Raw genomic sequence first — 12,868 nt, 5'->3', positions numbered from 1 at the left:
TCACGATGCTACTTCATGATGATGTTGGGATAATTCTCCAGCCGTCTCTTTTACAAGTATGTAACAACCAACTTCATCCTTGCGAGCATATGCCATTGGAGGAGGTATGTGACATACAAGAATTTTTTTAATTAAAACATCAACATTTCTCTCATTTTACTTTGGCTTTTAAATAAAATGTTTCTTAAACAAATATTGGAAGTTGCTTTTTTCCTAATGAAAAACTTCACAATACCTATGCCATCTTTTTCACCTGTAATTCTTCCAGCATTATATTAACTCTGCGGAAAATCTAATAGTTGCAAGAATTAGTTTTACTCATAATGCTGATCAGTTATGCAGATGCATCACTGTGTTTTGCTTAGCTGATCCACCAACAGACATAATCTAACACTGGAAAGACTATGCAAGAAAGCGATCAACCAACCTATCTGATCCAGTTTTTTTATCAGCTCAGATCATACGATGCTCTTCAGGTCAAATTTTTCAGTGCGTTCCTATCTACCAAACTTTTCACTTTAAAAGAATAATCCCCAGTTAGCACTTCTGCAGTGTTTTGTATGAGCAAAAGGCACTTTGCCAAGCAATGGAGGTTGAGATTTATTATTTTATTATATTAGAAACATAAATACTGTCTCTTACCTGAATGGCTTTGACATGTGACGCTGGCTGTTTTGACATTTTTAAGACAGAGGCTTATCCCTGCAAGCAAAATGGGAAAGTGTTACAGGCTCTGACATTCTGATAGCTAGAGGAGATAAGCTAGAACTTAACCCGTGCTGCTTCTTGACAGGCATCCATTTCATCTGCCCAGCTCCTGTTTCCGTCTCAGTTTCAGAGTTGCTTAGTTATTCCTTCTGAATATCAGAAGGAGACAGAACACCTGAGCTTCTCCAATTAATCTTTCATAGCCACAAATGAAGCTATCATCTCTTTCACATTAAAAACAATAATGAGTAGAGATAAGGAATCTCTCAAACCTTAATGGCATTGTAAAATGAGTAAGAATTAAGGGAAGCATTTGAGGATAAACAATGTATGATTATTTCTGTCACAGTATGTACGTGGGAATTATTAGAACTCTCAGTTTAAACCTTCTCTCAAATAAAGCATAACTTGCTACAAAACATTGATAAATGCAGACATAACTGTTTTCCAACTCACAAATCCTTGCAAATCTTTAATGCCTATAGACTGAAAATTATCAAGATGGTCAAACTGTAAAGTTCTGTTGGACAATTGCGAGGGCACAAAGTAGCCTCTCTTCAAAATTTTAAATCATATAAATTCATTTATTTTCTTTAGCAATAAGATAAAAAAGAACAGAAGTTTCCATATAATTGTATGCAGGCATAGAAATATGGACTGATACAATATTAATATACAGTAACAAAGAGAAATACACCCAAGTGAAAAGATTCTGTAAAGGTAAAAAAAAAAAGGGCAAGAAAGAAATTTTACTATCAGATGAATTGAAACATTGTCTCGGCCTTTTATTCTTTCACTGAGAATTAAGATTTTAACTGGACTAGACCTTCATCAAAGTCTGGTTATTTAACCTATCTCATTATAATGCAAAATAAGGTAGTAATACTAAAAGGTGAGAAATGAGTTCACCAGAGAACTCGTTGATCACAAACAAACTACAGCATATTTTGGCTACAATATTTAACCTGCGATGAGAAAGAAAATATTGAGAAAAGTAGTAAGTGACGTAGGAGAGAACAGTAGAAACATACTGAGAAATCAAAAGTGGGTCAAAGACTTTGGTACTCTAAAGAGTGTAATGGTCACGCGGAGGCGCTGCCAGAGAAAAGTATAGATGAGTTGTAGGTTGGCTTCAGCCCGGAATATCAGTCTGAAATTGTATCACCAGAGCTGCATGGAAGACTTGCTCTTGCATATTCTCACATCGGCTTTAAATCTGTGTATAATGCTGAGCAGAACTTAAATTAAAAATGACCTGCCATTAGAGGTCTCCCTCTGATTGCACTCTCAGCTGTAAAGAGTGCTGTCCAAACCAACACATAGCCGTAAGTCAGAGGACGTCATCTTCATAGGTTGCTTCGGGTTTAAATTGCTTCCACTAAACTAATAAATCAGAAAAAAATCCCGCCATGCAAAATAAAACCAGCATGCTTCCAGTGAGTTTTATATTGTGGTTTTACTTTTACATTTAAAATCTTAAAATCAGAGGTAGTTTTAAAAACTTCAGAATTCACTTGGGGGGATGAAATCTCGGCCACTGAAGTTCATGACAAAATTTGCACAGATTTCAAAAAGCCAAAAGGATTTACTGCACTCTCTCTCTTTCCTTTTTGAAAATCTTTACTATGCATAGAAATAACTGTGCTGTTAACCAGTGGTTGAATTCCAAAGATAAATACAAAACAATCCCCCAGTTTATTGAAAAGATAGGACTCATAATACACAAAGGTTTAATGAGTTTTTCTTATCATCTTCTCTTTCTAATCAGAATGAAAAATGGAAAAAAAAGCACAGGAAATTAACAAAACATTTTAAAACACCGTGGATCTACTTTCTAAATACTGTCACAAAGAAATTCAAGCTAAGATGTACTTCTCCATCTTGTGTGCCCGTGCATTGCAAAAACACCAATACATACTTCTTGGGCCACCTAGAGCTAAACAGGCAAGGATTTACACTGAATCTCGACTTTAAAACAAGCAGAGGAATAGTGCTCCTCAGTGAGGTGGTCTGGGTTCACAAGAAGTCTGTGTTTGAAATTATTGCAATCAGACAGCAGTTCCTAAAGACGGATGCATGATACAATTGTGTAGGACTGCTTTTGGAGGAGGTGATTTTCCTACCAGTTCATGCTGTCCTCATTACCGCCAGAGAAATCAGGACAACAGCACGCTACTGAGTAAAAATAGACAATCTTCTCTGGCTCTCTCCCCTTCCCTCCCTTCCCCGAGTTTCCCTCCAGAGCAATACTGACCACCAGCCACAGGAAAATAAAGCTTAGATTACCGATGCATCTATTACTGAAGTGATTAGTTCACTTTTAGAAATTCCTTTGTTCTTTTGCCGTGCGTCTCGGAGAGAGAGTCAAGAGTGCTGCATTGATCATATTAAGTTATTTCTGGCATTCCAATCAGCTCCGCAAACTTGAAAAAAATCACTCTTCACCCTCATTTCCACTGCAGGATTTCACACGTACGCACCCAGCGCAACGCAGACGCACACAGCCTGTATTCCCCGGTGTCTTTTTGGCCTCCCCACACCTTACCTTCTACCTTTTATGGGCTGCATGCTGAGCCAAACTTAGAAACCAACAGCAACGTTAGTTCAGTTTGGAGCTGTTTTATGCCAGACTTCCCCTGCAAATGCCCTTGCTTCGCAGTGAAAGCACTTGTGAACAGGACTACTTGTGAAATACAGGACTACTACAGTGAAATGAATCAGTGTTTTGAAGAGAACCTTTGTAAAAGAAAGGACCTATCTTCTGTCCCTCTGCTAAAAATAATTTCTGACAGGGCTGCAGCAAGATAATAAGCTGACTTATTCAATTTGCTTTAAATACGATGAGGTATCATAATGCCATCTTTTGTAATCCGCACAAGAGATGTACAGTAGCACACAGACAACAGAAAGAGTCCTCCCCCCGCCCCGGCTGGAAGCTGTCCTTTCCCCCCCGCCGCACTCATGGCATCAAGCACAACGGGTATTTTGGACACAGAACTGCAGTGTATTATCTTATTAAAAGGCTTTGACAGGAACTAAACTACTGTGAGACCCAGCCAGTACAAAGAAAGAAGAGAAACCCCCACTTCGCAGCTTCCAGTCTGTTACACAAAAACTACTACATGCTCTAGGCAAATGCAATAACGTTTTCTGTAATGCAGTTGTCTCCACTACAGTTAACCTGTTAAGCTTACGGTGAAAGACCACCTCTCTTACCATCAAAACCTCCATGTAACAATTCACTAACTATAACAGACATATAGAAAACAATAAGCATGTACCTATGTACTACGATATTCGCGCTAATACACAGTTAGGCTTCTTATGAGTCTCTAGGCACTTAAGTGACTTTCTGTTTTAAATCTTTAAAGATCCCCATAGACTATGAAGCAATAACTATAACAATCTGCTCTGAATACGCTGATACGCTGCACAAGACATTAAAATAAGCAGAAACCCACAAGTATTGCAGTCACCTCGCAGCAGTTACGAAAGAGTTTTCATAAGGGTCTTTCAAGTTTTAACTGACCCCTTCAAGAGTAGCTTACTTATTTACTTGTATAAGAAAAGTTCCAAACCGTCAAGTGAGTACGTGCACCTCCTTTCGATGCTGAAAGAGGTACCTTCTTCTACCAGCTGAGGTATTGACTGTGATCCTTTTAATGTGTCTGAAATAGCTCCGATGCTTTCAGCCCGGGCGGCTCTGAGAGCTGCTTCAGGCTGGAGCGGGACTCAGCTGAGAAGCGAAGTGTAAAAGGGAATTCCTGTCATAGCTTCCAGTTGTTCTTCCTAAATATAGAGTTTGATTCATCCTGTAACTTGGTCCCCTGTGACACTTGACCATCGTAAAACCAGGGCTCAAGTGTCAAGCAGGAGGTGTTGAAGGAACACACCTTTGGGTCCTTTTCCTGCCCTCCCTCTCCCTGTCATTCCGGGCTTTTCACAAGCGCCAGGCATGGGGTGGCAGAAGACCTCCCGTGGTGTTTGGGGCAGTGTGTGCCTCCCTGCTGCCACGCTGGAGAAAGAAATAATTATGGAGACGTAATTACGAATAACTCACCTCGGAGGGACTGACTAGGAGAGGCGAATGCCACACCAGCGCGACTGTATCGCTGCCGGCTTGGGAGCAAAGTTGCAGAGCAGCTGCCTCGGGGTCTCGGCGCAGCGTTCCTGCGTGCGGGCAACCGTGCGCACGGCCGGGGCTTCTGGCCGCGCGAGGCCATAGCGGCCAGCTGCTGAACGTTAGGGCATGTGGGTGAAGGGAAGCTAAAGGAAGAGTGTGGGGGGGAGATGCTATAGCTCATGAGGGAAGTGAAGCGTTCTTATACGGTCCTGCTCATGCTGGCTGGAGTACTGTCTTCAGTGAAGGCTACTGAAGGAGATCTGCCACAGCAAGTTGTGCGTGGGGCACAGCCTCGTGTTTCCACTCCCAGAAGCACAGCCTCCTGTTCACTGCATCTTCACAAGAGGCAGCTTTCCTCTTCATCACTCCTCTGCCTTACCTGTTCTCCACCTGACCCACGACGCTAACGGTGTTGTGTCATTATGGTCAGCAGTGTCATTATGGGTGATACTGTACTGGCCACTTGCTGCTGCTACTTGAAACTTCTAGGAGAAGATCAAAAATTTTCAAAATTAGCACCAAAGACATTTATAACAACTAGTGGCTGGGATAGTGATTTCAGAGAGGATTTCCCTTGACTTTAACTTACTTGACCAATCACTCTTTTCATTTCACATATCTCAAAGAGGAAGATGACCTCCCAGATCACTTCATTAAGCCTGTCATTCACTCTCCGATGCCCTCTTTCCCAAAAGTGCTGTCATCTGCCAGCAGCTGATAAAGCTGATGACTTGCTCTAGCAGCTTACAGACTATTCATAGCCACCCCCTTCCCAAGGAGCCTTGACAAGATGGACGCACAACGAGGCATGCAACAAGCACATGCGTTTTTGTTAGGTCACGACTGACGGAGGTACGCATAGCTGATGCTACTTCCAAGGAGACCCCTTGGCCTATTTCCTCAGAAAGGTTGAGTACGGCTGATGTCAAATATTTTGAGGCATGAGAAGACTATTGCACTTGAAACATGGCAGAGTTCACAACAGGGCTCACAGACCTGTCTTTTGCCTAGAATGGAGGACTTTGCTGTTAGAGTCTAAGGTCCTGCCTTCCAGGTGGTTGAGACCACGTTAAAGCAAAGCTGGAGTCAGACAAGTTACTTTACATACCCCCTTGGGAAAGTTTGTATTTATAACAAATGTATTAGAAGGCAATGAAAGAGGCAATTTATTTTTGTAACATGGTCTTGTACATTAATTTATTTCAATTTATATTACAATAGTTATATTACAAAGCAGCTCTGGGATACACAATTCTTTCTTCCATGTGTCATTAATTTAGCAAAGGTAGGCCATTGCTTACATTTTATAATCCCATCATCTTGCAAATATGTCTAAGAAATACCAGCTCAGTGCTGTTTCCGTCAACAAATTTTCATAGCAGTGACAAGTAATTTAATCATAGAATCATAGAATAGTTTGGGTTGGAAGGGACCTTTAAAGGTCATCTAGTCCAACCCCCCTGCAATGAGCAGGGACATCTTCAATGAGATCAGGTTGCTCAGAGCCCCGTCCAACCTGACCTTGAATGTTTCCAGGGATGGGGCATCTACCACCTCTCTGGGCAGCCTCTGCCAGTGGGGTGAGGGTGAACCAACCTCATCATAACAAATTTCTTCCTTATATCTAGTCTGAACCTACCTTCTATTAGTTTAAAACCATTACCCCTTGTCCTATCACAACAGGCCCTGCTAAAAAGTCTGTCCCCATCTTTCTTATAAGCCCCCTTTAAGTACTGAAAGGCTGCAGTAAGGTCTCCCTGGAGCCTTCTCTTCTCCAGGCTGAACAAGCCCAACTCTCTCAGCCTTTCCTCATACGAGAGGTGCTCCAGCCCTCGGATCACTTTTGTGGCCCTGCTCTGGACCCGCTCCAACAGGTCTGTGTCTTTCCTGTGCTGAGGACGCCAGAGCTGGACGCAGCACTGCAGGTGGGGTCTCACCAGAGCAGAAGGGCAGAATCACCTCCCTCGACCTGCTGGCCATGCTGCTTTTGATGCAGCCCAGGATACGGTTGGCTTTCTGGGCTGTGAGTGCACATTGCTGGCTCATGTCCAGCTTTTCATCCACCAGTACCCCCAAGTCCTTCTCCACAGGGCTGCTCTCAATCCCTTCATTTCCCAGCCTGTATTGATACCAGGGGTTGCCCTCACCCAAGTGCAGGACCCTGCACTTGGCCTTGTTGAACCTCATGAAGTTCCCATAGGCCCACTTCTCCAGCTTGTCCAGGTCCCTCTGGATGGCATCCCGTCCCTCAGGGGTGTCAACCATACCACTCAGCTTGGTGTCATCTGCAAACTTGCAGAGGGTGCACTCAATCCCACTGTCCATGTCATTGATGAAGGTGTTAAACAGTACTGGTCCCAGTATGGATCCCTGAGGGACACCACTTGTCACCCATCTCCATCTGGACATGGAGCCGTTGACCACTACTGTCTAGATGCAACCATCCAGCCAATTCCTCCTCCACCAAACAGGCCACCCATCAAATCCGTATCTCTCCAATTTAGAGAGAAGGATGTTGTGGGGGACTGTGTCAAAGGCCTTACAGAAATCCAGATAGACGACATCCATAGCTCTTCCCTTGTCCACTGATGTAGCCACTGCATCACAGAAGGCCACTAGGTTGGTCAGGCAGGGCTTGCCCTTGATGAAGCCATGCTGGCTGTCTGGAATCACCTCCCTGTCCTCCATGCGCCTTAGCATAGCTTCTAGGAGGATCTGTTCCGTGATGTTCCCAGGCACAGAGGTGAGGCTGACAGGCCGGTAGTTCCCAGGGTCCCCCTTTCCACCCTTTTTAAAAATAGGTGCAATGTTTCCCTTTTTCCAGTCACCAGGGACTTCACCTGAGTGCCATGACTTTTCAAATGTCATGGAGAATATCTTGGCAACTACAGCAGCCAATTCCCTCAGGACTCTGGGATGCATCTCATCAGGTCCCAGAGACTTATGTATGTAATGGATAGCCTTAGTGATGTGTAAACAGGAAAAGAATCTACCTCTGTCACATACCTAACACCATAAGCTATCACACCTATACTGTATTAAATTGTTGGGATAAAAGGAGTAAACCCAAGTTTTATCACTACTATCGGAAAATGTAGATCTGAGTAGATTTTAAAGGGAAAACTAGACAATTTTACTATTATTTTGCAGAGTACCATTGCCTTTATGGTATATGGAATAACCACTGGGATGCACGTCCCCATGACTTGCAGATTCATCTGCTAAATACATGGAGCAGATGATTTAGTAAGTAAATAATGAGGCATATGTGCATTTCAGATGATGGATTCAATGCCTGGCACGTTAGGGCCAGATAACAGTGCATTGACACACACTGCATAAAATTGTTATGTCTCATGTACAGAGACCCAAAAGACATAGTAACAATGTATTTATTTGAAGTATGAAAATCCCAATATAGTTCAAAATATACTTTTGTTGCATTCCTAGAAGCCTGTCTAATTAACATGCTTCCCGCAACAGCTTATTAGTTTTGAAAATGAAGTTGATGGTTAACAGAAACATGTATGTATCTTACCTCTTGACTGAGATATTTCACTGTGTAATGTCAGCATTGTTTCTTTAAGCTGTCACTATTTAATATGCTTACCTAAATGTTTTGCTTTTTGAGAAACCTCATGTGCACAGATATAACTTCCCTGAGGCTCCCAATAGAAAAATATTTTTTTATTATAGTCCAAAATGTTTTAGTGTAATGCAAACAATGTTATACAACTGAAAATGCAAGTCAACAAAGGAGCAGTCACAACCTCAGCTCACTTGAAATAAGACTTCTTTAAAGTAGAAAGTTAAAAAATACATTCCTGGAGTATTGCTTCAAATTACCAAGTTGTAGCAACATATTATAGATCTTTGACGATGCAAAACTTTGCTTCCCTATCTTAATTTTAGATCTAGAAATTACAGTTTATTACCAGGTAAGAACAGTGGGCCCAGGATATTAAGTATTTGGTTAATTAATTCCTATTACTACCTTCATTTGAATTGTTCGGTGGAGAATATAAAAACTAAAGTTGCAGTGCAAGATAAACTATTCTTTTCATTCAACACACCTAAGTTATTGACTAAGATTTAAAAGTAAGAAACCTGCTATCAGACAGATTTATCAGAGGACTAATGTGGGGGAGCCTGGAAAAAAACCACCACCATCCATTTTCTAACTCACAGAGATTTTATTTGTACTTTTGGGCTCTTTTCCGTCAGTAAAGATGTATGTACTCCATCTAACAATGATTTGGCACATAGGCTTGATGAAAGACAGAGAATTTTAGGAATGGTACCCAGTCATATGAGGTTAGACAGAACTATAAAAATTTAAAATACAGTGGAGCTAGCAATTACCAAGCATCAGAGCCCATCCTTACTCTTGCTTTAAACTGAAAATAATTTTGAATCCTAGATTGCAGAAAGAGTATCAGACCTCAGCTGCTTTGTCAAAAGAAATGTTGTTTGAGGAAGTATCATCTACTGTTTGATTGCTTTTCCCTGTTTCCCTCAATCTATATGTTTCTTAATATCAAGAAAGAATCAAGTACTTTCTCTTGAGTTTCTACTTTTACAGCTATGCCAACAACAATAATATCAGGCTATTTAAATAATGAATGACATAAAATAGCATGCAAAAATGTTTGCTATTATCTAGTGGACAGGAAATCAACAAACATATCTAAATTAGCTGATTTTGTTTCTGTGACATTTCCGAGCTGCTAAATATTAATTCAACTCCTGCATGCTCGCTTTTTTCCATATAAAAGCATGGTGATTATTATCACAGACTGTTCCATCAAGAAATAATTAGCCTTGTATTAAGAAGATGGTCTCATTAGAGGCTGCTAGTGACCTTGTTCTAAATTTCAGAGTTCCAGCATCTTTTAATAGCGTTGTTAGCATCATCTAAGAATTTGTATTAAGTTCTAAAAACTGCATTATGAATATAATCCACACAAATGCTAGAACATCATAGCTTTGACCACTGACTTTTACCCAAAAGCCATATTCTCTGTTGCTTTGTATTCTGTAAAATCCTTACTTACCAAAATGTTTTGAGTAACTGAAATGTGATAATGATGTATAAGCGACAAATTCGTTTCCACTTTTCTCCTGAGAAATTTTAGCCACTATACCAGGCAAAGCTGATACCATAAGAAAGAGCAAGGGTACTGGCAGATTTTGAAGGGAATATGAATTTTAAATGACCTGCTGATTTTGTAAACATCCTGTCTGCTATAATGATTCAGCATCATTTGGAAAAGAAACAAAAAACATGACATTGCACGATCAGATATTGTTCTGGGGAAACAAGTTTGACTGAATCATTGGTGAAATTTTGAACAGAAAGACTACTCATCGTTTTCACCAATCAGGATAATTTGAATAGGCATGTATTATATTTTTCAATGCCATAAGAGATTTCTTTTCATGAAGGCCATCCCCCTCAGTTGATTACGTCTGCTGAACACAATTAGCTCTTGTCTTCGATGGTCAGATTAAGACCTCACCTGATGTACAGTAAGGAATTTTGCTGTTGTACCCATCTGACCCAAAGACGTACAAGAACTAGGTACCGATATACCAGAGGACTTGGGGACGCAGCAGCACACAAAGCAATGTACTTATCTCTTGTAATAAAGCATGAAACAAAACTTCAGCTGTGCAGGTAATCAGCTCACACACAGCTATGATCCCGCTGTGAGAGCAAATGTAGTAGACTTGAGTAGAGCAATCATCTGAAGTCTAACAAAGAGAACAGAGACTAATTTCTGATGATTCCTCATCTAAATGGCATATTAACAGGAATAAAGACATGGTTGAGACATGAAAAATCTGCCTGGTAGAAAGATGGACCCAGAACAAGGGAGATAGGCAATAGCTGGAGGAAGCAGAATATCAAGGATATTATAAAGAAATGAATGCCTTTAGATAAAAAATGGCCAAATTCAAGGACAACTGCACCAACCTCCTGAATCATACGTGATTGATCAGTTGCTATCTTTGGTTTGTATCTGCTGAACAGAAAATAAAATATGAAGATTGATAAACTGTGGGTGTGAAGATTTTTAAATTTTGAATCAATATCAGGACACTTATCTTAGTCCCCATGAGTCATAAGGAAAAAAATCCTTAGCTTCTCATACCTCCAAGTTCAGAAAAATAAGACAATTAAGAATGAATGCTTTCCATGGTGAAGATATGAATAAATCTTCTAGTCATACCTACCTATCAAGTACTCAAACATGATCTATATCAAACCTTACTTTTATTGAATCAGATCTGCTACAGGAACATTTTTCAATCATCTGTGGTCTCCTGCCATACAAATATTGTACCTGTTCAGAAAGAAATTGCCAACAGAAATCACTGTTGGCACAGCAAGACCAGTAAATCCTCCAGCTGCTAATTTCTAAATGATGTTTCCCCCTACAATATCAAATCTCAAGTGTTAAAAATAGTATAAACAGTTTCTCTCAGGAAATTATACGAAGTATTTTTTAAAATCTTCACATCTTACTTTATACCCATATGAAGTAGGGTTGTGGACTGGCAATATCTTCTATCCAAGGATAGTAATGAACCTCAAAAAAGAAACTATAAATATGAAGTTGCTTCATTCAGTCATGTCAGGCTGTGCAACACAGGGGGTAGCCCTTTGAAGTACATTTCAGTTCTCAAGATCCAGAGCTAAAAGTGGTGCTTGAAAATCATCCGTCCTGGAAATGACTCTCTAGAACTGCAGGCTGCTCTGTGTTTCCTGCGCCCACCAACTTTCGGTGAGGTGCTAGGCCATAATCTTTGTACTCTGACTAGAGTATCCATGAAGGTGTTCACAGCTTTATTGCAGCCAGCTCTCAAACTGATTATTTATTTTTATTAGGAAATGTTCTTAGCTCAGGTTCCTAACATAAACTGACCTAAGTAAGGCAAAACCACTGTTTTGTCATGGGTAGTTCAGAGGTGCTCTGGCTGACAAGGGGCAGAGGGGATTTATAGTACTGGGACACCAGCCAAGATTACAGTTTACCCACTGTGAGGAGGGCTATGTGATCACGAAGCAGCTCCTTACAGCCTGCTCCTTGAGGCAGAGCAAAATCAGTGCTGGTTTAACCGAGTGTTACGCTGTATGATGAAGCAATTCAGGAGCTACTTCAACCACCTGTGCAGTCCAGGCAGACAGCTATGTTGATATCCTCATCAGTTCATCCCATGAGATATTCCCATTAGTCAGAACAGCCAAATGCCATGTATGCATAGGTGAACAGGAGTGCTACAGGCTTTAACAGTCTGCTAAACAATGAACTACAAACTCCTTTGTCTTCTTCAAAGTGTTATCTCACTTTGACTTACTCTAAGTGCTAAGTGCACTTCTTTCCCTAGGGTACCAGGCTGCCCTGCAGGTTTTGGAGTTCAAACTTGATGGGTCTAATGCTATCATGTGCATTTACTTCAGGTTACAGTGAGCGTGAAATAATACCTGTTAGACTGAAACTATTCTATATTTGTTTTGCATTCTGCAATAGGTTAGGGGTTTGTGTACCTAGAGACTTCACAGGTAATTTAAAGCAAAAAAAAAAAAAAAAAAAAAAAGCCCACAACAGCTGTTTGGCATTAGCTTCCCTCAAGTGCTCTCCTCCTTCACTGACTGAGCCCTTTTTTTCCTGCAGTTTCAGTAAACTCATTTTCAAGGACAGACTTTTAAAGCTGTAAAAGGATCACAACACAGGAGCTAATGCTGAATAGCTACTCTGCAGTAGATATTCCATGCTTTTTCTCATGTACAACTTTTAAATGATTGCAGAGGATGCAAAGCCCAACAGGTGAGCAAGCAAGATTATGTAGTAGCTGAAGCTAAACTACTAGAACCACTAAAATGAGTAGCTGAAGCCTCAAACTAATATTCTTACAGAACTGGATTCTAGAATAACATTTGAGCCACATCTCTCAAGTTTCTCCTTTTCCTTTGTTTTTCTTTAGTGTCTGACACCCACTCCTTGGCACACAACAGCTTTGGAGGACCTTCTT

General features: G+C 40.8%; 1 protein-coding gene across 7 annotated transcripts in view; it reads right to left on the bottom strand.

Annotated features, from left to right (window-relative positions):
- Positions 1 to 4,471, bottom strand: part of SMPX (small muscle protein X-linked) — a 43,659-nt gene extending 39,188 nt beyond the window's left edge. For 4 of the 7 annotated variants that reach the window (XM_075521286.1, XM_075521319.1, XM_075521299.1 and 1 more), the window contains exons 1-2: positions 4,265 to 4,471; positions 643 to 702 (exon numbers count right to left, since the gene is read on the bottom strand). In XM_075521286.1, coding sequence (XP_075377401.1) covers positions 643 to 681 — 39 coding nt within the window. In that variant the 5' untranslated portion in view covers positions 682 to 702; positions 4,265 to 4,471. Of the gene's footprint in view, positions 1 to 642; positions 703 to 4,256 lie in introns of all 7 variants that reach the window. The other 3 variants (XM_075521291.1, XM_075521327.1, XM_075521335.1) reach the window with 3 other exon arrangements.
- Between the last annotated feature and the right edge of the window lie 8,397 nt (positions 4,472 to 12,868).

This window comes from Mycteria americana, chromosome 1, assembly GCF_035582795.1.
Source record: "Mycteria americana isolate JAX WOST 10 ecotype Jacksonville Zoo and Gardens chromosome 1, USCA_MyAme_1.0, whole genome shotgun sequence".
In the NCBI taxonomy this organism is placed as follows: Eukaryota; Metazoa; Chordata; class Aves; order Ciconiiformes; family Ciconiidae; genus Mycteria; species Mycteria americana.
The sequence above is the reverse complement of the archived record's forward strand: the minus strand, read 5'-3'. Positions and strand labels throughout refer to the sequence as shown.